The sequence below is a fragment of the Argopecten irradians genome, chromosome 14, assembly GCF_041381155.1.
Source record: "Argopecten irradians isolate NY chromosome 14, Ai_NY, whole genome shotgun sequence".
Classification (NCBI taxonomy): domain Eukaryota; kingdom Metazoa; phylum Mollusca; class Bivalvia; order Pectinida; family Pectinidae; genus Argopecten; species Argopecten irradians.
In genome coordinates, this window is record NC_091147.1 from 35,200,175 (window position 1) to 35,223,601 (window position 23,427).

The 23,427-nt window shown below is 35.7% G+C and overlaps 1 protein-coding gene and 6 non-coding genes across 7 annotated transcripts; 6 read left to right on the forward strand and 1 right to left on the reverse strand.

The window, feature by feature from the left end:
• The first annotated feature begins 4,662 nt into the window (after positions 1–4,662).
• Positions 4,663–4,734, forward strand: Trnah-gug (transfer RNA histidin (anticodon GUG)). Its single transcript has one exon. It is a non-coding gene; the product is annotated as a tRNA-His (tRNA).
• Positions 4,735–5,758: 1,024 nt separating this feature from the next.
• Positions 5,759–5,830, forward strand: Trnah-gug (transfer RNA histidin (anticodon GUG)). Its single transcript has one exon. It is a non-coding gene; the product is annotated as a tRNA-His (tRNA).
• Positions 5,831–6,458: 628 nt separating this feature from the next.
• Trnah-gug (transfer RNA histidin (anticodon GUG)) lies at positions 6,459–6,530 on the forward strand. The gene has a single exon. It is a non-coding gene; the product is annotated as a tRNA-His (tRNA).
• Positions 6,531–12,892: 6,362 nt separating this feature from the next.
• On the forward strand, positions 12,893–16,690 carry LOC138308189 (uncharacterized). The gene is made up of 3 exons (XM_069249133.1): positions 12,893–13,291; positions 13,737–13,900; positions 14,196–16,690. Exons 1-3 carry the CDS (start codon positions 12,984–12,986, stop codon positions 14,630–14,632), a joined length of 909 nt encoding a protein of 302 aa, XP_069105234.1. The 5' UTR covers positions 12,893–12,983; the 3' UTR covers positions 14,633–16,690.
• A 1,123-nt stretch (positions 16,691–17,813) lies between these two features.
• Trnap-ugg (transfer RNA proline (anticodon UGG)) lies at positions 17,814–17,885 on the forward strand. The gene has a single exon. It is a non-coding gene; the product is annotated as a tRNA-Pro (tRNA).
• A 660-nt stretch (positions 17,886–18,545) lies between these two features.
• Trnah-gug (transfer RNA histidin (anticodon GUG)) lies at positions 18,546–18,617 on the reverse strand. The gene has a single exon. It is a non-coding gene; the product is annotated as a tRNA-His (tRNA).
• A 1,214-nt stretch (positions 18,618–19,831) lies between these two features.
• Trnap-ugg (transfer RNA proline (anticodon UGG)) lies at positions 19,832–19,903 on the forward strand. The gene has a single exon. It is a non-coding gene; the product is annotated as a tRNA-Pro (tRNA).
• Positions 19,904–23,427: the final 3,524 nt, after the last annotated feature.

Sequence of the window (23,427 nt, forward strand, 5' to 3'; positions counted from 1 at the left end):
TCATGACCGCTCGCGCTGTCGTGACCTCTGGACAAATCATTATACTGTACACGTAGTACCTCAGATTGACACCAAGCGCGCGCCATCTTGCAAAATCGCTACGCGCTTATTTTAATTTGCCTTAATCACACAAACGCTTGAGTTATTAATTATCCATATGGTCTCACGACACGTGGTCAAATCGTGTTCTTTAAAAGATGTTAAATTAGGCGAAAGCGGTAATGCTTTAAGGTATCTTAAAACTGATAGAATTTACTATTTATAGACAGAAAATGATATGATTAATGTGTATGCTACAGTGTCTAAGTGTGGTACTAGGGTCACCAGAAACTCTGACTACGGCTTAATACAGAAACTACTTCATTTCAAATGGTCAGTGCGTATACGCAAAATCCCAATAGCACTGTTCCCCGACACAATCACAAGAAAACTATCATATAAGGACAATAAACGCATCAAACTATGTAGAAAATAAATTGAAATGGAGTACTTCTTGGAATCCCCTGGCATTGAAATGACGCTCGATACCTTTTCGTCTCATGCCTTTTCACGTGCATGAATGCTATCAGTGTCGTGTTCAATGTCCAAGAAGAACTTCTGCTTCCAGCGAGGGCCATTGTCTTCATTTCTAAAACGTTCTCTATTTGCGGAAATGAAATTTTCGATGCCAAAAATGGCGGATCTAAACATCTAGAAAAGCAAAGAAACCCAATGAAAAGACATTGTTTACTTTCAATAACTAGAGTCCTAGGCTCAGCTGTGGATGGCGGGCGACTAATGTTATGTGTTCATTTAGGCGCCATATTGCAATGGCTTGAAATTAATTTGGACTTCGAGGGATAAAAGGCACCTAACAAATTCACTTGATGCGAATAATGGCGGAGATCGGCCTTGCCTGAGCAAATCTGTTTTCAAAAGGACCCAAGTTAAAGCATGGATAATTCTAAAGGTAGAAAGCCTATCCGAATATTTGGAAGCCGGATCAATAAGGACCGGGATTCACTCCGGGGGTTAGTGTGAACGATTTCTGACGTAAATATCTGTCGTTGGCGTAAGGTCTCTAAAGATTGATATGATCATAGACACTTTGCAAGGGATCTCGAGAGAAACACGTGAAATAAATTCACTGAATATTGAGAGCCAAGGTCAAGGACAGAATAATCTTTATATAGTTATGGTCATGGACAATTGTAATATCTCGGAGAAATTTCCGGCAATCCTCGGAAAAAATATAATACTTGAAAATTTCCGAAGATTGCCGGAAATGTCTTCGAGATAGTGGGTCATGCAAATGGAAAAAAACTTCCGAGAAACGGAGTCGTAAGGTAAGAAGGTCGAGGGTAGCGCCTACATGTATGTCTCGCTCCGTAAACTTTTGGTCAGAAGGTTATTGAGGACCGTGGCCAGGTAATTATAAACAAGAGACCCAGAGGGCCTGTATCGCTCACCTGGTTTTTTGTTAGTAATCATCACAAGACTCTGACAATTAGAAAAATAAGCAAAATTGACTCCCAAAGTTTAATTTTGAATCACAACCAAACAATGATGCTATTGATACCATACAATTATGCTATCCAATACATAGGTTCAGAGACAAAGTAATTTATATGAAAATAGTAGCCTAATTGACCTTTTTGACCACGTTTATAGTGCCGTTTAAGGCCAGGGGGTAAGCCCTATCATTTGTACAATTTCAAATCCCAACCCTATAAGGATGCTACCATTGCATTATAAGTGCTCTTCCATTCTTAGTTGCAGAGAAGAAGTCGTTTATATGGAAATAGCTAAATTGACCCCTTTTGACCCCACCCTTCAGGCCCCCGGGGGGTCAGCCCCATCATTTGCACAATTTTGAATCCCAACACTATAAGGATGCTACCATTGCATTATGGGTGCTATACCATGCTTAGTTTCAGAGAAGAAGTTGTTTATATGGAAATAGCCAAATTGACCCCTTTTGACCCCGCCCCTCAGGCCCCCGGGGGGTCAGCCCCATCATTTGCACAATTTGGAATCCCCACCCTATAAGGATGCTACCATTGCATAATGGGTGCTATGCCATGCTTAGTTGCAGAGAAGAAGTCATTTATATGGAAATAGCCAAATTGACCCCTTTTGACCCCGCCCCTCAGACCCCCGGGGGGTCAGTCCTATCATTTGCGAAATTTTGAATTCCCACCCTATAAGGATGCTACCATTGCATTATGGGTGCTATACCATGCTTAGTTTCAGAGAAGAAGTCGTTTATATGGAAATAGCCAAATTGGCCCCTTTTGACCCCGCCCCTCAGGCCCCCGGGGGGTCAGCCCCATTATTTGTACAATTTTGAATCCCCACCCTATAAGGATGCTACAATTGCATTATGGGTGCTATCCCATGCTTGGTTTCAGAGAAGAAGTCGTTTATATGGAAATAGCCAAATTGACCCCTTTTGACCCCGCCCCTCAGGCCCCCCGGGGGTCAGCCCCATCATTTGTACAATTTTGAATCCCCACCCTATAACGATACTACAATTGCATTATGAGTGCTATCTCATGCTTTGTTTCAGAGAAGAAGTCGTTTATATGGAAATAGCCAAATTGACCCCATTTGACCCCGCCCCTCAGGCCCCCGGGGCCCATTCATTTGCCCCCCGGGGTCAGCCCCATCATTTGTACATTTTGAATCCCCACCCTAAAACGATACTACTATTGATTATTGCATTAGTGCTATCTCATGCTTTGTTTCAGAGAAGAAGCCATTTATATGGAAATAGCCAAATTGACCCCTTTTGGCCCCGCCCCTCAGGCCCCCGGGGGGTCAGCCCCATCATTTGTACAATTTTCAGTTAGTAGCCCATAAGGATACTACCAGTCAAATTTTGTTGAAATCCGACCAGCGGTTATGGAGAAGAAGTCGATTGTTGACGGACGACGGACGACGGACGCTGCGGTATCCCATAAGCTCACCTCGGTCCTTTGGACCAGGTGAGCTAATAAGTGGGTGTGGGATGAAGGTTAGGTAATACATGTCCATGTAGAGAAAAGTGTCGAGGTAAAAGAAACGAGGGCAAACAAACGCTTAGGGTAAAACAATAATAAACGATGATTTGTGATAATGTGATGATAGGAAAGGGACGATAACGAAGGAAGAGGGTTGGAGACAGAAAGGGGATGGAGAGCAAGTTAGGGGAAAGGGGCCAGGATGGAGAGCAAGTTAGGGGAAAGGGGCCAGGATGGAGGTCCAGAGAAGAAGGACGAGGAGAACCATGGAAGATAGACATTGATACAATAGCTTGGGGACCAAGGGAGAATCTAGAGGATGAATAACAGTGGTTTTTTTTTTTTTTTTTTTTTTTGGGGGGGGGGGGGGGGGGGGGGGAGGCAGCAGGAAGAAGGTCATGTATGCTTGGGAAAGGGCTTAGGGCACAATGATAGAGAAGCAAGGGATATCGTAATGAGGAATACTGTTGAGGTCTCAAAGCTCCTGTCTCAAACAATAATAGTTGAATGATATACTGGCAAAAATTGCTTATCAAATAAATAAAATATATTTTATAAATACATAACACATGTATAACGAAGGTGTGAATGAACGGATGATGGATGGATGAACGAATGAATGAATGAATGAATGAGTAGATACATTTGTAGATGAATTTCCAAAATCAAATTAGGAACGGGTATTTTGATCTGCGAAAATGGAAGATATGTGTCAAATTTCTGCATGAGTCTGCTTCACTATCTTACATTTTACTCATCGTATAAATATAAGTCCAATGTAAATTGTAATGATACTACAAATACAAAAGAAAGAGGAGTAAAACTTGTACAATGTATAGATCTATATGAATAACACTTGGTAAATCAAAATATTCATATCGTCATTTTAAAATAACCACTCTATTACATCATATACCAAACTAATATTAATAGTGTATGCCTTAAAATTCTGGTTTGCTTGTTTTTTTGTTTTTTTAAATAAGAACTGTTTGCCAGTCAGTAATAGAAATATATAACAATGAACGTCACAGTTTATCAGACGGAGTCGGTAGAACAAACACATTTGATTAAAATAAAATTTAATTCTTGTCACTGATGACATTTTAGACATTGCACGATAGGTTGTGTAACAAGTTTGCTTCTATGCTAGTGTCACGAGTGTGTATTGGTGAATCGGTTTCGTCACGTTCGATGTGCATGTGAACATGTACAGTACGTAAAGTGAAAGTAGATAATTTACGTATCGCCTATCGATCCCTACTAGCCTATATTTCTGGTCGATCGGTGCGTAGTGCTTTACATTCAAAACTAATAAACATGATTTACACAACTTAGACAATCAGTAATCACGTGGAAATTTATAACAACATTCAACACTACACCATGCCGCTCAAAATTGATATTTCCTATATCTCCAAGCGAAGCGAGTCATACTCCACAAGCTATTGATCGTATTCGGCATGTTTAAGTCACTAAAAGAAACGCTACAATACCTCGTCATATTTTGAGAGAATATACAGTCCAAAACGTGAAAATACACACAATGAAATGGTTACCAGTAGATCAAACTACCATACACAAAGCAATAACTCAACGCCGGTTACAAGGTCACGTGATACTGCTATCGGCGGGTCAGCTTTAAATATATGTATTGTTGCCTCGGAACATATCCGCCAATATAGCTGTGATCGTATAGTGGTTAGTACTTCGCGTTGTGGCCGCGACAACCCAGGTTCGAATCCTGGTCACAGCAGCGAGCTGTGTCAGTCGCTGTTATGGCACGGTGGATTATTTTTTTCCGTTATTTTTCCGTATTAATCATAATGTTATGTTTTCCAGGATTTGTATTATTTTTTTAAATACTAATTATTATATTTTACTTCTTAATGTGGGGACATGAATATATGATTTACTGTCTTTGCAATGTCTAACACCGCTCGATTCCTTTTATTTATATATTGAACACGTTAAGTTCAGTAAAATAAATTAATGTATTCAACATTGAAGTGTTTCATTTTATTACAACATAACATATAAATAAAGCGATGAGATGATAAGGTCATATGAGGACAAAAGTATCTGACATATTATATTAGAATCAGGATTGATTGGGGTTTTTCACTTATAATTAAAATAGCTTTCCGATTACGTTGTTTCTCCTCAAATGAAGAAATAAGCAATGAATAAAACTTCAAAACTAAAAATTTTAAGAGTTTCTGAGTTTTAAAGATGCTCCACCGCTGACAAATGGTATTTTTTCACTATCAAAAACGGGAGCAGACGATTTAGTATTTTTCTTCAGTTACAAAAGTTACTTACTTTACACCATTACCACCATTGAAAAGTTTGAGCTTCTAATTTTACTTCAAGTTAAAAATATGAAAAATAATTAATTGCATCCCGAAAAAATTCCGTGTCACTATATTCTATATGGAATGAAATACTGATTTCGTATGCACCAATGGCGAAATAAATTATTTTAAATTACTTTTTTGTGTTAATTAGGCATGTATAAACATGATTTAATACCAGTTATTGTTCAAATGATGAATATCATTTATGCTCTGTCGGCGGTGGAGCATCTTTAAGAGTTTATTCATTATTATTACATAGCCTTGCAAATAGTTTTATGAAATAATTTTAACTTAAATCTTCGACTCCACATGTCTATAAAACAAAGAAGGTAAAGTAGTTACAAATATTCTGATTAGTTTTTCTATCTTACTTTACAGAAAATATTACACGTATTGTTCGTCTGTAGCACATCCGCCAATATAGCTGTGATCGTATAGTGGTTAGTACTTCGCGTTGTGGCCGCGACAACCCAGGTTCGAATCCTGGTCACAGCAGCGAGCTGTGTCAGTCGCTGTTACGGCACGGTGGATTATTTTTTTTATTGTTTTCTTTCATGATATATCATATGTATTCGTTATAGTTATATTTAGCATGTTTTTGATAAAAGATTTTTAAATAAGCAATAAATTTCATACAGTTTTTTCATAACACAGGTAAATGAACATATAACATTTTAATGATTAATTCTCTTAACATTGTTAACACCGCCGATTATTTTTATTTATAAATTGGACAATTGTCTTCGGTACAATCTATAAAACGTAAATTATATTGAAGTCTTTCAGTATATTACAGTCCAGTTTGATACACAGCGACCAGATAAGGTCATATGTGTACAAAAATATTTCAACACTAGAATACAATAATGAATTCAAATATCAATGCAGATACACAAACCAATTAAGAATGAATTACAGAAAAATACATGATAATTTTACATTAAAATGTGTGTGAAAATGCGTTTCTAAGCCTTTTACTTTTATTTAGGCGCATTTACCTATTCAGAGCTAATTCAGATATATACTGTAGTAAATGATAACATATAATGATGCAATACTAATGTGAACATTTCATCTGAAACACACCATTCTTAACTTGGGTGTATAAATACCGCTGACAGAAGCCGTGATAGTATAGTGGTAATTACTTCGCGTTGTGGCCGCGACAACCCAGGTTCGAATCCTGGTCACGGCAAAATTTTCTTTTCATATCTATAAAATTATTTCTTTCAGTGTACATTTTATTCCAATTTTCAAATTCAAGATTTTAACGAGGTTTTAGTTACCAATTTTATTTTAATTTATTTTTACTTATTTTTCAAAATCCTAACTTAGGCCAGTATGTCTCAGATAACTTGTACATGTATCATCGGTATTGGCAAATGGATTGATGGACTTCATTAACTTTCGAATCAAATACCCTTTTCTTTATTTCTTTTTTTCAAATAAAGAATGAGCATTAAATATAACATTGATTTAAAAGTCTGGATAATTTACAATTCATTACTATGATATAAAGCGTGTTACAAACAGTTTTATGCAATATGTTTTACTTTATATCAACGACTAGGCTCATTTTTTCTATCAAATAATGCAAGTCATGTAAAGCAGACAAAGTATTCAATTTCGTTATTCTATCTTGCTTTACAGAAATTATTACCTGTATTTTTATTTCGTAGCACATCCGCCAATGTAGCTGTGATCGTATAGTGGTTAGTACTTCGCGTTGTGGCCGCGACAACCCAGGTTAGAATCCTGGTCACAGCAGCGAGCTGTGTCAGTCGCTGTTACGGCACGGTGGATTATTTTTCTACTATATTTCAGATATTAGACTCATTATTATTATAATATATAGTATATGCAAATAATTTTATGAAATAATATTAACATTATATCTTCGACTCCTCTCATTCATATCTATAAAACCTTTCGGGTAAAATAATATAACCTGGTCATGGCAGCAAGCTGTGTCAATCGTTGTTACGGCACGGCCGATTAATTTTCCAACCTTTTTTATTTCTCCTTTTATTGATCAGTTCACTGTGAGATAATAAAGTCAAGTACGATCCTTTTAAAAAATAGACAAGCATAAGTTTTACATAATTTATCTAATACTTCTTATGTTATACACTGTACCTAAAGGAAGAGCATTTAAATGCTCACTGAACAGACCGATGCTCATTTTATTGCCAAATGCCCATTTCATCATAAGATGATCACTTAACAGATCACTTAACAACCAGATGCTCAGTTATTATGTACATTTACCTGACCGACGCTCATTTAACCACATATACTCGTTAAAATGCTTGATACTTACCTAAATTTTGATGTTTAATTAATTTCCAAGTGTTTTACTAACTGATAAATTGGATAGCAAAAGCTTAAAATATGTGAGATGCTTACTAAATAGGGTCAGACGCTCACTAAACATAGAAATTCACTAAGCGTGTGTCGGTTGTTAGAAAACTCGCTAAACACGACCATTCATGCTATATTGTAAATTGCATTTAAAGTTCACTAAACATGTATTGGATGGCGTAACACAGGAGTATGCCTCGTGCAGTAGACATATACATTGCATGTGACAATCAGACCTACCCAAAATATGTTGTGTTTCTATGGCTTATACAATGGTATGCAATGTAGGTTTATTTACAATGTAAGGCGTGGTGTGTTTACATGTATATAGTATATATGTTTCTGTAGATGTATTTCAGTAGTATAAATTTAAATAGTGTCCCGTTACCCGAAACGTTTGAATGAAGTCGTTCAAAACAGCTGTTTTTAATTATATTGACTATCAATGTTAAACAACAGAAATTGATCACATGTCAATTTCATGGCTCGTCAGGTATTGACAGGTGTGTCACGTGTAGATGATGTATATGCTAACAGCGAGGGTAATTATAGTCCCCCGTATACATATTACAACTAATCCGCGTTATGATTTTTAACACAAATTATGAAAAGTATAGAACATAAGTGCCATTGCTTTATAAGAAGTTGAGATGAATTCTGTGCACCGTCGCCGTTATTTGGACGTGGCCAGAATAGGACATGCACACGCAATATCGTCATCCTTAATTTCGATTTATTCTTGAGCGCCGACTGACACGCATGTATACTTCCGCAACAGTAACGAGTTCCTATTCAAATCCCATCCGCCAAAACAGAATTGTTCATTCAAACTTCAAGAGTCCTTTATTTTGAGGAACAATGAATTCATATTAACGTCTATAGTTGGTAACGATATTAAATCTAATAAAATTGTAAACAATGGTTTGATACTTGACAACACAAAGGCTGTTTTAGGAACCAATGACAAACTAAAGCGCCACTCGGTACGCTGATGTCGATTTTACCATTATCATGAAGTCCAGCGTAAAATGAATACCTTTTGTAATACTGTTCTATACAAGATATATTGAATTAAATAATGATAATGACAGGAAAATCTAACGTTATCTACGCATCAATGAGGAGTCCGCCTGGACCACTGGTGAATTGTATAATGACTGGGAAGTCAGATGGTCCAGTGCGTCGATAGATATCATAGCAAGGATATCTTAGAGGGATATCCATTTGGAATATATCCGATATAATTAACACAAGACTTAACGGATGTCTTAAACAGATAAAACATCTTACACTGATATCCGGCAGATATATTACAAGTATGATTTACCGGATATCTTATACCGACGATATATCTTACATAGATCTCAGGCAGATCGTTTATAAGTAGGACTTAATGGATAGCTTATATACCGACGATATATCTTACATGGATATCCGACAGATATATCATACCACTTAACGGATATCTTACAGATGGGATATCTTACATGGATATCCGACAGATATATCATACGACTTAACGGATATCTTACAGATGGGATATCTTACATGGATATCCGACAGATATATCATACAACTTAACGGATATCTTACAGATGGGATATCTTACATGGATTTCTATCAGATATAGTATAAGACTTAACGGATATCTTACAGATGGGATATCTTACATGGATATCCGACAGATATATCATACGACTTAACGGATATCTTACAGATGGGATATCTTACATGGATTTCCGACAGATATATCATACAACTTAACGGATATCTTACATATGGGATATCTTACATGGATATCCGACAGATATATCATACGACTTAACGGATATCTTACAGATGGGATATCTTACATGGATATCCGACAGATATATCATACAACTTAACGGATATCTTACAGATTGGATATCTTACAGATGGGATATCTTACAGATGGGATATCTTACATGGATTTCTACCAGGTAAAGTATAAGACTTAACGGATATCTTACAGATGGGATATCTTACAGATGGGATATCTTACATGGATATCCAACAGATATATCATACGACTTAACGGATATCTTACAGATGGGATATCTTACATGGATTTCTACCAGGTAAAGTATAAGACTTAACGGATATCTTACAACTTAACGGATATCTTACATATGGGATATCTTACATGGATATCCGACAGATATATCATACAACTTAACGGATATCTTACAGATGGGATATCTTACATGGATATCCGACAGATATATCATACAACTTAACGGATATCTTACATATGGGATATCTTACATGGATATCCGACAGATATATCATACAACTTAACGGATATCTTACAGATGGGATATCTTACATGGATATCCGACAGATATATCATACAACTTAACGGATATCTTACAGATGGGATATCTTACATGGATTTCCGACAGATATAGTATAAGACTTAACGGATATCTTATATACAGACGAGATGTCTTTCATGGATATCCGGTAGACTTATTATAGGTACGACTTAACGGATATCTTAGATCTTACAAATATGCAGACCAGATATCTTACAAATGTACAGAACATATATTTTACATATGTACAGACCAGATATCGTACAAATGTACAGACCAGATATCTTACAAATGTACAAAACATATATTTTACATGTGTACAGACCAGATATCGTACAAATGTACAGACCAGATATCTCACAAATGTACAGACCAGATATCTTACATATATTCAGACCAGATATCTAACAAATGTAAAGACCAGATATCTTACATACGTACAGACCAGATATCTTACAAATGTACAGACCAGATATCTTACAAATATACAGACCAGATAACTTACATTGATACCCCGACTTATATATCATAATGACTTACCGGATATCTTAAACACAAACCAGTATCTTGGATGGATATCTGACATATATATTACACGATTTAACGAATATCTTGTAATTCAGACCAGATATGCAAAAAGGATATCCGATAAGAAAGAACAGATATAAATATAAAATACGCTCTGATTTTTCCACCTTTCCCATTGGCTAATACCTGATCACATGGAGTTCTATATATATCATATTCACTAGGTGTTTCCATTTTAGAAACACTAATTTAATATTCCTTTGTGAAATCCAAATACCCAAAAAATTGAGTTTTTCAGGGTGGCGTCCTTTGGTCATCGCTTTCCTTGTAATTAACATGAACATATATAATAAAATAGTTCTCTTAGCATTTGCTAAAGAAACTACATATAACTCTACCTGGCCCCGATTTCTCCAAACAAACTGAAGTCAAAAACTGTCTTAAGTCGTACATTTTCATAAAAGTTAGATAAGGTGAAAATATAAAGTTTCGACTTAAGTCTGTACATTTGTTCGAGTTATCGGGGCCAGGGTGATATAACACTATACGAACCTCAACAAGGGTCCATGATTGATAAATATGTCATAATAAATATCTATACATCGTAAACATTTAAACACACTTACCTTTGTCTAGAAGTTATTTTCTGTTTTATTCTTCTATCATTTTGTTTTCCAGAAAAAAGGCTCTCCAACCCTGATAATTATTCCAGAAGTACACAAATCTTCATCCGTCATGCCTGAATTGTCCAATATTTCACCAGTAACTTCTGGTTTCGACCACAGGGATCTGAGAATTAGTTACAATTATATAAATTTGAACCCACCAGAGCGCGCGCCCATCTAGATAAAAAAATCTACATTTACACGTTCAAAATACTTATTTTACCGATTTTTTTTTTTTATCTAGGCACGAATATACATGTGCACGATACGAATTTTACCGATTTTTTATCTAGACCCCCAAAACGCCTAAAACGGTCTATGGGCACTATGCTGGGCCCAACTTATCAGACACTTGCGATTTTTTCGGTGATTTTTTGAACTTTTCAAAGAATTTGCCTTCAATGTATGTTTGAAAATTGTTGAATATTTTCAACAGTATATCGAGTATGTTGTTCCATAGGCACTTCTAAACTGCATTAAGCGCTTGTGGTTAGCCTCGGAGTGACACTATAGCGCCTATCAGTACAAATGTACGGCAGAAGAAATACAATACTATATGTTTTATTGACAATAATTAAAACGTAGCAAATATCGACAAATTGAGTACTATAGAAAGCAAATTATCTTATTTCAATAGAACGGAATCAGGTTTAACAATACGTTGGCTGGCAATATAAGAATACGAATTGGAAAACAAAAATAGAATAATAAAGCATGTTATAATAAGAACAAAAAACCCAATTTAATTACTGTGAGTCGGTACACGTGGGTTTATGTTACGACGTGCAACAATGGATCATCTACACCAATACACGTTTTATGACTGCTCCGGGAATTTCACATCTTTTGTTTCTTCTCCGGTCTCGGAGTTTAAACGTTGATCAGAGACAAGACCGTCACTTGTACCTTTTCAGGCGGAGATATGAAGCGACGCTGGCTTACAGTCAGGTATTCAGAGATAGCGCCAATAGGCCTTTGAGCGACGATTTTATGTATGGTATTGTACATATTTTATAGAATTCTTGCCAGTTCTGCTATCATGCATAAAACTGCTATTGTAATCGAGATGAAAAGTCCGCAACAAAAGCACAAAAGATATCGACAGAAATTCTCATAATTACATCCACCGTCAAATAAGTGCAGGCTCACTGTAATCAACCATATATGTGTGGAAAAGTCTGAGGTACAAAATAAGGAAGGTTTGCTTGTAAAAGCAGGAAATCGGTTTTGAAGATGTAAAATCTGGAGATGTAACATGCCACCAGATGAAAACAAACTATGGTCAATAGTACAGAAGTCAAATATACATGTACAACCATAAAAATTAAGATTGTTAGTACATGTGAAAATCATTTAAATTCTTGTAATATCTCTTTATTACAATATATAAGATTTTTCTTCTCATGAATTTTAAGATTGTTTTCTTGTAATTTCAAGATTTTAATATCGCAAGACTGTTTCTAGTTTAAGATTAAAATAATAAAAGTTATGTTAGATGACGTAAAAGAAGTACAATCAAAAAATTCGTACATACAGATGAAAAAAAATATAATGATTTGAAAAGTAAAATCGGAAAGAAGTACATTCTACAAACATAATTGAGTGCTTAAAGACAGTTACCTCCCTTTAATTGACGTAACAATTACCGGAAACTCCATTGTTGATGACGTCACTTGACGTCGACTTCCTAACCCAACTTGACGACGGATCAACAATGTCGGATTATTTCCTCTCTGATATGAGGTGCCAAAACGCTTCATGAGGATCTATTTTTATTGCATCAGTGGAACAATTACTTTAGTGATTGTCTCCCTTGGGACGATGTCGCTCATACGAAAAATCCTTCGGCAGCATTCGAATCGGATAGCCAATGGCGAATCGGATGTGTATAGCAATGGCTCGATTACCTCGAGCGGATCAAACCAAATAGCAGTTCAGTCAGGCTCGGCAAAGGCATGTCCTACTTCAGACGAATCCGCTCATGATTCTTCGTCAGATTCCGTAACGGAAAGTGTCGACTGTAGACGAAAACGACGGAAACTTAGTTCACTCATCAGGCGGAAAAGGTATTTTTGTTAGCCTTTCCTATCATAATCATACAAGTTAGATGCTCTCTCTATAAACTAAGAGCCCTACTGTAACTTAAAAATATACTCCCTATTAAACGGTTTATAATACATACATGTACATGTACATTGTTTTAAGATTTACATTGTTCAAAAAGTCACGAAATGTATCATAATGACATCGATGGAATTGTAGTATATATCTATTACGTATTGGAGTGGCGGGGCAATTTTTTCTAACTCATAATTTTGTAATAGGGCGAGAGTAGTGTGTCGCCAGTCAGGCTCGAACCCCTGACTTACTGGTGCGCTGCTCTACAGATTTACCTAAAGGTTCCTCTGAAATAAATTGTCATATAGTAATAATACAGTCCTCGTTTTAAGAGCAGTTCAACTGTTTCAGAATATCTAAAAACACTTTGAAACAACTTTAATTTTCCGTCAGTAAGCGGGACTTGAAGCTAGACCGGAAACAGCGAGAGGTCATGCAAATCGACGCGGAAATCAAGGAAGTGATGCGCATGCTCAAACACATTGACATCAGAGAGATCGCTCTGGACGAAGAAGTTCAGTTCAAAAAGTTAGAACTCATATCTATGTTTCCGAATGGTAAGTTCTGTATCTATTTTTTCCGAATGGTAAGTTCCATATCTATTTTTCCGAATCTACTAAATTCTTAGTAAACTATCACAAAGATTAATATGCATTGTAAGACATCTTGTGTTTCACCGTGTTATTTTCATAAAAACAATCTTGAGGAAAGTGAGCGGAGAGTATGGACCTACATGTACAATTGTTTATGAAGGAACCAATCTATTGGTTTAATTCTTGGTAAGATCATGCGACAGGCATGTGATTTTTCCTTAATTTGTTCCATAACAACACTTACTAATCAATATTTCAGTGACAGAAGAGGCAGAAAAGGAAGTACGGCGGAAGGAAATGATCTACCACCGACGGTTCACGAACATCAAGACAACATCAGACGCCAAGAACTTGCTGTCCGTGATCCGGGCCAGAAAACACGCGTTAGATCAGCTCGAGCTTCTCACGTACCGGAAGTACGTCGAAATTCAACACGAAATCGAGACAAAAGAATCAAACAAAGTGAAAGTACAACCCCTGAATCCATGTCGACCAAACTTCGACCATCTATTTAGTGTCATAAGAGAAAGAATTGCCCAACAACAACAACAGTCAACCGGAAGTCAGTTCGCAAACTTTGACACTGATGACGTATTTCCGGCAGTGTCCAGTTCTAATTCGTCCAATCATAATAATGGAACTCCGCATCTCCAATTGGACCAGTCCCGAGTGGCTCGATCTGAGTCAATAGTCTAAAGTATGGGATTTCTTAATCATTTTTAATTCGTTCTAGAATCAAAAATACTTTACAATCTACACATACATGTATGAGCCTATCATATGGCATATAACATAGTTTGCATAGAACATTTTCCATATGTTCGGTAACTTAAAATCTTAAAAGATTTCTGTAAATATTCTATGCTGACTAAAAAATCACTCATGAACAAAAAGTCAATTGTGCTACAGACCATTGTGATCATGGTAAAGAAAGGGGCGATAACTCGTCTATAGATATGTTCTTCGTCTTGCTACAGATTCTTCGATTCCACTAAAGTTTGATGGCGGCGCCACAAACTCATTCGATTTGAAAGAGAAAAAAAACCCAACAGTAATGTTATTCTTTATAGAAAAAAAAATTAAAACAACGTTTCATGTGTATTCTTCATTTCAGATGTCGTGTTCACAACAACCAGATTAGAATCATCATTGTGCATTAACGGCTTATCCAACTGTCTAGTCATTCTTCTAATGCATTTACACTGAGGACAAAATCAGTGGAGTATGTATTTGTAAAATTACGACAATTCAAATTTCTAGGACATTATATGATAATTCTTATTTTATGAAATCGGTGAACCACAAAGAAGAATCAATGACATTAAAATTTAAAATGGTACCTTTTTGTATCCACATTATGTATGTCTCCCCCCCCCCCCCTCCCCTCTCCCCCTCCCCCCTCAAAAAAATCTTTTACTTTAAACGTATTTTATCGTAAAACACAAAAGGATCAGGTACAAGTTATTTTGGCTTAAACAGCCGTCTCCTAACATTAAAACACAATTAAAATAATATACATGATGATTTAGATATGTGATATCAAATGATATTACTTTAAATAGATTTAATCATAATTGTGTAGTAAAAGCTGTTGCATGTTTAAAGCTTATATGTATGTTCAGAATCTTCCACTGGACCTAATATACGATTGTACATGTTCAAAAATTTTATAATTTACCTCCAAAAAGCAGCAAATTAAGGTGAATTTCCAGATTTTGCTAATTAATTTCGCTAATTAACTTTGTAAGGGCATCTAAATAATTTGGACATTCAAAGAAATAATGATCAGCATTTTCACAATGATTTTCACAGTTTGTACAACGAGAATTTTCGACTAAATTTGAACGGATTTGTGCCTCAATCTGGAGTGAAAAATATTTAATTTTCTGTCACCATAGCTAAAATAAATTGGTCGGTGAGAGACTATTTGTTTGGAAAGTGCAATCTTAAAAGAAGAACTCGGTAATGACTTAATATCATCATCTAAATTATTCCAGTTCCTTAAAGAAGAAGGTAAGAAAGAGTTGACAGTGGAGGAGAGTCGATAGAAAAAAGAATCAAGTTAAACCTTATACACATGTAATTCAATCAAATCGCGAAGAATTCCATAATTCTTGGGCGGAATCTTTTGCAGGTGAAATCCTTTCGCCGTTTTCTCCAGCCAATCAGCGGTAGCGTTACAAACGGCGACATAACTTTTTGCGACGTTTTATTGAGATTTTACAGCTATAATATCCCTCTATTTAGAAATAAATTTGAAGAAATCCACGGCTGAAAGTCAGTTTTTCATACATGAAAAATTATGTGATATTTTCATCGAAAATTTCATTGTTTTCATCTTTTATTACATAATGACAGAAACATATTATAAGACAGATAGGCAACTCCTCCATTTTACGACCGGCAGATCAAGAAGAACCCCTGTATGTGCCTAGGATTTTTTTTAACATACCCCATAACAGTTATGCAAAGGGAGGTTACTTTGATATATAAGAAAAAATACCAAATTTCACGTGGTATGGGCACAGTTTTTTTAGAAGAGGAAAACATAATGATTTAGCTGACATAAATTTCTGTGTTAGTAAAAGAACATGTATTTCTGACTTGAATGTACGATTTTCGATAAAAAAAAGGTTCAATTCTCATATTGAAGTAATTTCAAAATTCTGTACATAACATGCATGTTTCTAATACCAAATACGCAGGCAACAGATCGATTGAAATCAATAAAAAATTATTGGACTAAGCACTGTGCTTTGCAGAGCACCAAATGATTAAAAAATTGCAGAAAGGAATTATTGATATATTACTAGTTGTTTGATGTACGGTTTGTTGTGTATTTCAGATTGATTTCAATTGACATTTATGAGCTGATGGATGCGAACTGGATAAACGAAACCAGTGTGTTTTTTTAATTTTTATTTGCCATTTCCTGTTGAGTATGATCCTCAAATACTTCATGTATTGCGAAATACGGTACAGTATATGCATGCTCGCTGCTGTGACCAGGATTCAAATCTGGGTTGTCGCAGCCGCAACGTAGACTAAAACGCAGATACATTGTATATTGGCGGATAAAAGTCATATATAACAATATTTCAATTTTGCTTGTTACGAGCATTTTCATTGGCTTAAAATTAACTTTATCAGCCTATAAAGGAACAAAAATGGTGTCGCCGTTTGTAACCTTGCTTCTGATTGGCTGAGATGACGGCGTAATGGTTTCATAGAATAAAGAGTCCGAAAATAAATTTTGAATATTAAAGAGATTATCTTTAGTAACACAAAAATCTGAGTGTACTCTAAATAAAATCTTAGTGTACTCTCATCATAAACCGCTTCGCGGTTTATTTAGAGTACACTCAGATTTTTGTGTTATATCTCCATAACATAAAAAGTCTTTTCAAGTTAATCCTTAAATATTTTGTTGAAGTTTACAAAACAATGATGTTTTACAACTCAGTAGTGTAAAACCTCTGGATGAAAGGAAATCTGCATAATTACGTTTTATAATATATATATATATATATAGACTGCAACGTATAACACACCTGCACAGTTAAACATATCCCTTCAATTCTCTTTATTCAGCAGAGGGTACAATATATAGTGGTTAGAGTCAGTGGTTACTGCTACAGCGGTGATGTTTCTTACTAGACTGTTCGAGTTATCTCCCTTCTTCCCTATTGCATACGTGGCAACATTACATAAAACTATTCCACGAATCGATCCTATATTACGTACAAGTTTTTTACGGTTCGCAAAATCATCTATAACAATATAAAAATGCCTTGTCCTAGATAATTTATATTTTAAAATTAATTACTTTTGAAATCTTGAGAAGTATAGACTTATTTGGCTCATAATTGTTTTAAGTGGCTTGTTGGTCTAGGGGTATGATTCTCGCTTTGGGTGCGAGAGGTCCCGGGTTCGAATCCCGGACAAGCCCAGTATGTTTTTTTGTGAATCATTTAAAAACCTTTTTGAAACGACTTTATTTTATTTAATGACAATGTAAAACGATATTGACTTTTGTAGCGTCGCAAAAGTTATAAACTTACTGTTAATACTACACTTATCCAAACATTCTGAACAATTTGATTAAAATATATTGTAAAGTGTTAATTTTTATAACGCGGGTCGTCTTATGTTTCCCGCCGTCGTCCTATATACCGCACGTTTGTTGACTATCACTGCACCAGTCGGCAAAACAGCGAAATGAATCTTTAATGTTAACATATATTACACAGGGACTATTTCATTCCTTTGGTGTAGGGCATCTATATAGATTTTCTGATGTTAGTAAGGTTTTGAAGAAATTCTTGATTTTTATTTCGGAAAGGTAGTTGGCCTTTAAAGGTAAACAATTACTTTAACCGTCATTTTATCAAATGGCCTCACAAGAAATGCCGAAGAATCACATTTAAAAAAACTCGGCGGTCCAATAAAAAGACATTACTGTAATTTCATTTTTCTTATTTTGAATTTGAAAACAATTAAGGTCCAAAAAATTATTAAATCAAATTTAATTTGTATTTGTACTGAAATGAAAAATGAATAGAATAAAAAATAAATCCGCCGTGCCGTAACAGCGACTGACACAGCTCGCTGCTGTGACCAGGATTCGAACCTGGGTTGTCGCGGCCACAACGCGAAGTACTAACCACTATACGATCACAGCTATATTGGCGGATGTGCTTACTCTCTCAAAGATTTCCCATTGGCACTGTATTTCTGTATTGCACAAAGCAAATGAATCGCATTTATGTAGTTAATCTATAATAATTTAAAACGAAATAACTCTTTGTAGTGTCCGGTATTGAACTATTTTGAGAGAGTTTTCTTTTGATTAATTTCCAGTGGTTTAGAACTTTAAACATAAAATAATACACCAAAAGAATCACTAGAAAAAACTGATAATAAATATAGGATCTTAGATGGGTGTTAATTTTATATGAAATTAATTCAAAACAAGTTTTTAGAAGTTTTTATTTTTGTGAGCCTTGGCAAGCAATCGACGAGTTTCAAGACGTGTTGAACATGAGAATTTAAAAATAAGTAAAGCTGACGGTCTTATTTAAATCACATTTTGTAATGATAATATAATTAGTGTACATAGATGAATATGTAATTTGTTAAACGGCAACGCCACATAAAATAACACGGTGACATAAATATGTCTCCATTTACATGATAGGATAACGTTTGATCAGCGGCCCTCAGGTCACAATTATTCTCATTATATGGTAACTAAAACAACACGTAACAAAATTGATTCAACTGATACTAATTTGAGCTTATTTACATGAATGCTGAAGCTGCAGACGAGTTAGAAAATGCCCCAAAATACAGGTTGATTCTGCGTTCTCTAATTTTAAATTCACTATGCGCTACATTCTTATCTTGAACAGTAATGTACGAGTTACGTCCCTTACAATTTTGCTGTAAACGTGGCACTAACTAGTGAACGTGGCTGTAACACAAGGACATGATAATTAGACATAGCATGGTTTTTGGTCTTTGGACATCATCTTAGTGTATATTGAACGGCTTGATGTTAAACTACGAGTCTTTTTATTGAAACATACAATCCTGTGTTCAAGTTCCTTTTATCTGAGGTTAAAGAGCTTTGTAGAGGTTAGCAAAGAAAGTATTTCAGTCGTGCAGTGATGGTCGGAATGTGGCCAAAATAAAAATAGAACGAAACTAATTCGCAGGTCCCTGTGGAGTGGAGTATGAGGAATTTTATCGATATAAACTTATCAAATTGCAAATACTTGCCAGTGCACACGTGTTAGAGAGTATAAATAGATATTTTGGATCATTTTGATACAATTAATAAATTCAATTTCGAAATGTTATTTAAGACTATGCTTCTGCATTGTTGTTAGTAGCGGCTTGTTGGTCTAGGGGTATGATTCTCGCTTTGGGTGCGAGAGGTCCCGGGTTCGAATCCCGGACAAGCCCGTAATAATTTTTGAACCACTCGGACTAATATCGGGAATTGGATGACCGCCTACTCTTTTTACCTTTATAATTCTGTTATGTTATGAAAAATGAGATTACAATAAGTAGGCTTTACATAACTTTCAAGATAGTGGCAAAATGGCAGTCAACCTGACCCGGATAAGTATTAGCGCTGAAAACGACATAAGGACCACGAGATGGGGATTTGAACGAAGCCTCAATTTCAAAACAAGTATCACCTGATGTTTGTTTATGTCAAAGCTTGTTATTGTAGGCTTTCGTGTTTTCATTGTAGCGAATAGACATTTTCGTTTGCAAAAATGGTCTCGATCGTGTCCGACTACGTGAAAATCGTCAATTTACATAACGCATAGCGAACACAAACAATTTAGATTTTCATTTCTTTAATTTATTTTCCTTTTTTTTGTTATTGAGTCAAAGTACATTTATAGGGACAAAGGGGGATAACTCAATTCATTTTAAAGTATCAACTGTAAAAGCTCCTTATCTTAGAGTTTTGTTTTCAAGAACTGTACACTTTAAAAGTACGAAAGGTTTTCGCGCACCATTTAACATAAAGAATTCAAGAGGAAAAATCTCAGGAAACCACAAAATATAAACCCTTGTACCTAAAGCATGGTCAAATATAAACGACGAAGTGACTTGTAACTTGTAATTTGATTAGTTTTGTAACTGATCTAGACGGGTGTTGTTTTTTGTCCATGTACAATGAAGTAAATTTAACTGGATCGATCCCGCTATGCATAGGTCAAAGACTTCAGTCTAATAATAATTAAATAATGAACGAATGAGTAAACCAAAGGATGGGTGATTTAAAAGTAATGTGCGAATGGAAGAACGTCGATTGAACGAAATACAGAAAAATGTGCGTGTAAAAATGAAAGATATACAGATAATTTCTCTGTGAATTTTCAATATGTTTTTGTATGAAATAACTTCATAATAAAATATTTTTCAATTCGTTCAACCATGTAAAGCACAAACGCGCGTAAACATTGGTGTAACGTGCACTCGTTCGGTATATACATGTATACATCCAAACCACACACAGCATTCTGAACATTTGAGGTATGCAGGTTAATTAAGTCTAAATATTTTTAACCTTACTGTTGTGAAAGGAATGACAATCTTATCGCAACAGACACATTTATATCGTGTTAGACTATCTCTGAAACTAGAGAGATTTCGTTTTTACCGATAGCACACTTTATCTGCATTTCAAGATGCATTCACAGTTTGCGGCTGAATTCTTGTTATTTTTAGCACCACGTGACGACCTTAACGACCCAAAAATACGTTTCACGTGACAGACCCTTTGACCACTTGATCAATAATTTTTAAATGATTAAAATGAATTTGAAATATGTCCTGCGTTACTTTGTTTAGCCCGATACCGCACGGTACTCAACGCTTGGATAGGATATGATAGTACCAGAATCTGTAGAAAATGTCGAAGTCTGGTGTCAAGGTCATAGGAAACTCGGATCATCGTACAAATAAGTTTGTTTCGTGTTTGTGTGAGTGTTATTTTTCCCTACAATATATATCTAGCTTTAGAGCTGTTTCGCTTTCCCCTGCTCGTTTTTAACAGATAATAAATGCTAATTAGTCTAATACTTGTAGACTTAAATTTACATAAAAGTTAAATGATACGACAAAATTAATTAACTACATTTCACTTACGTTTTCTTCTAAAATAGTATCACGAAGTTTAAACTTGGTTTCGTGTAATGAGGTTGAGAAAAACCAGAATCACTAAAAGAAAACCGCCGACTTGGGACCATTACATGTTATTTTTAGAGATTATTACTGCATGGCCATTTTGGAATCACTTGAGAGCTGAAGATTATAAGATATGTGATATCTAAATAGCCATTTAAAAAAATCATATGTTTTATATTTATACATATATGTATAATACATATATAGAAATATTAAAACATGTATGTATCAGTTTAAAATCGTATAAATTGCTAACACTCATACCAAATTAAAGTAGAGTAGTAAATGGTAAAATATAAAAAAAAATCCTTCAAAATAATATGGCAGGAATTGCTAATAATTAACTTAAAAGAAAATAATTGAATTCAATCGCTTTCGGTGGAGGTTGGCAAGGTGGAGTTGTTTTTCTTTTTTCTTAATTATAACGTCATTGACGTCATTCACCGGCTTTGTTATATTAGCGAACCACATAGCGGTCAACGTCTTCTTATGTTTGTTTATGTAAAAAGTTCCCTAATACACTGCAGAACAGAGAAAATCAATAGAGAAAGAATAAAACTTAAAAAGGGGATGTGTATATCACTCCGAGGGGTTGTGCTATCACCCTGACTGATACAACATACAAAATGGGTGATAAAAATGTATCAGTATTAAACACTGATAAACATGTAGATTAGGACATTCTTACCGCCTGATCATCACTGGGTGGTCTATATAGGTTCTATAAGTTGAATTCATAGTTAAATATTTCAATTAGAAGATCATTATATACATAAAGAGTGTTCCAGATATTTATTGGTGAGGGGGTGGATAATTGTACTCGTATTTTTGAAAGAGAGGGGTACAACTCTGACTTCAGTGCGAACGTAACACAGCTAGATATTTCAATAAAAGTTATGCGGTTATGCATGTAATACAAAGTGATTAATGATAAACTATCAAATGTGCAAATATTAATTTGAAACAAGAACTTGAAGACCCTTAAATAAAATGATTGGAATTCATCTGATTTTACTGAATTCTACTGATTTTATTTCTGGGTGTAAGCAGTATTGCCAACCTCTGATGAGGTCAAATCGGGTGATCACCCTTGAAAAAATGGGTGAAAGCGTCAAAACAAGGGTCATGTGCGAAACACCATTTTAGTGTAATTTTTAACACTTTTTTAAAAGCCTTAAATATGCATATATTTGTGGCGGGACTGGACTGGGTCGATCATCGGTGATCAGTTAGCTCAGTCGGTAGAGCACTCGGCTAGTATTCGGAGGGTCCCGGGTTCGAATCCCGGTCTGGCCGCTACATTTTCTCCTCTCCTGTTACAAAATTGGCGCCCAACTAAATAACCCACGGTGGCGGTGTTTGGATCTTCGAGGGCGAAGACTTCGAGAAAGGAGGGCGGAGTGTGGCGGGACTGTACTGGGTCGATCATCTGTGACCAGGTAGCTCAGTCGGTGGAGCACTCGGCTAGTGTTCGGAGGGTTCCGGGTTCGAATCCCGGTCTGGCCGCTACATTTTCTCCTCTCCTGTTACAAAATTGGCGCCTAACTAAATAACCCACGGTGGCGGTGTTTGGATCTTCGAGGGCGAAGACTTCGAGAAAGGAGGGCGGAGTGTGGCGGGACTGTACTGGGTCGATCATCTGTGACCAGGTAGCTCAGTCGGTGGAGCACTCGGCTAGTGTTCGGAGGGTTCCGGGTTCGAATCCCGGTCTGGCCGCTACATTTTCTCCTCTCCTGTTACATATTTATTATTTTCATATTGTTATTCAATAATACTTATGA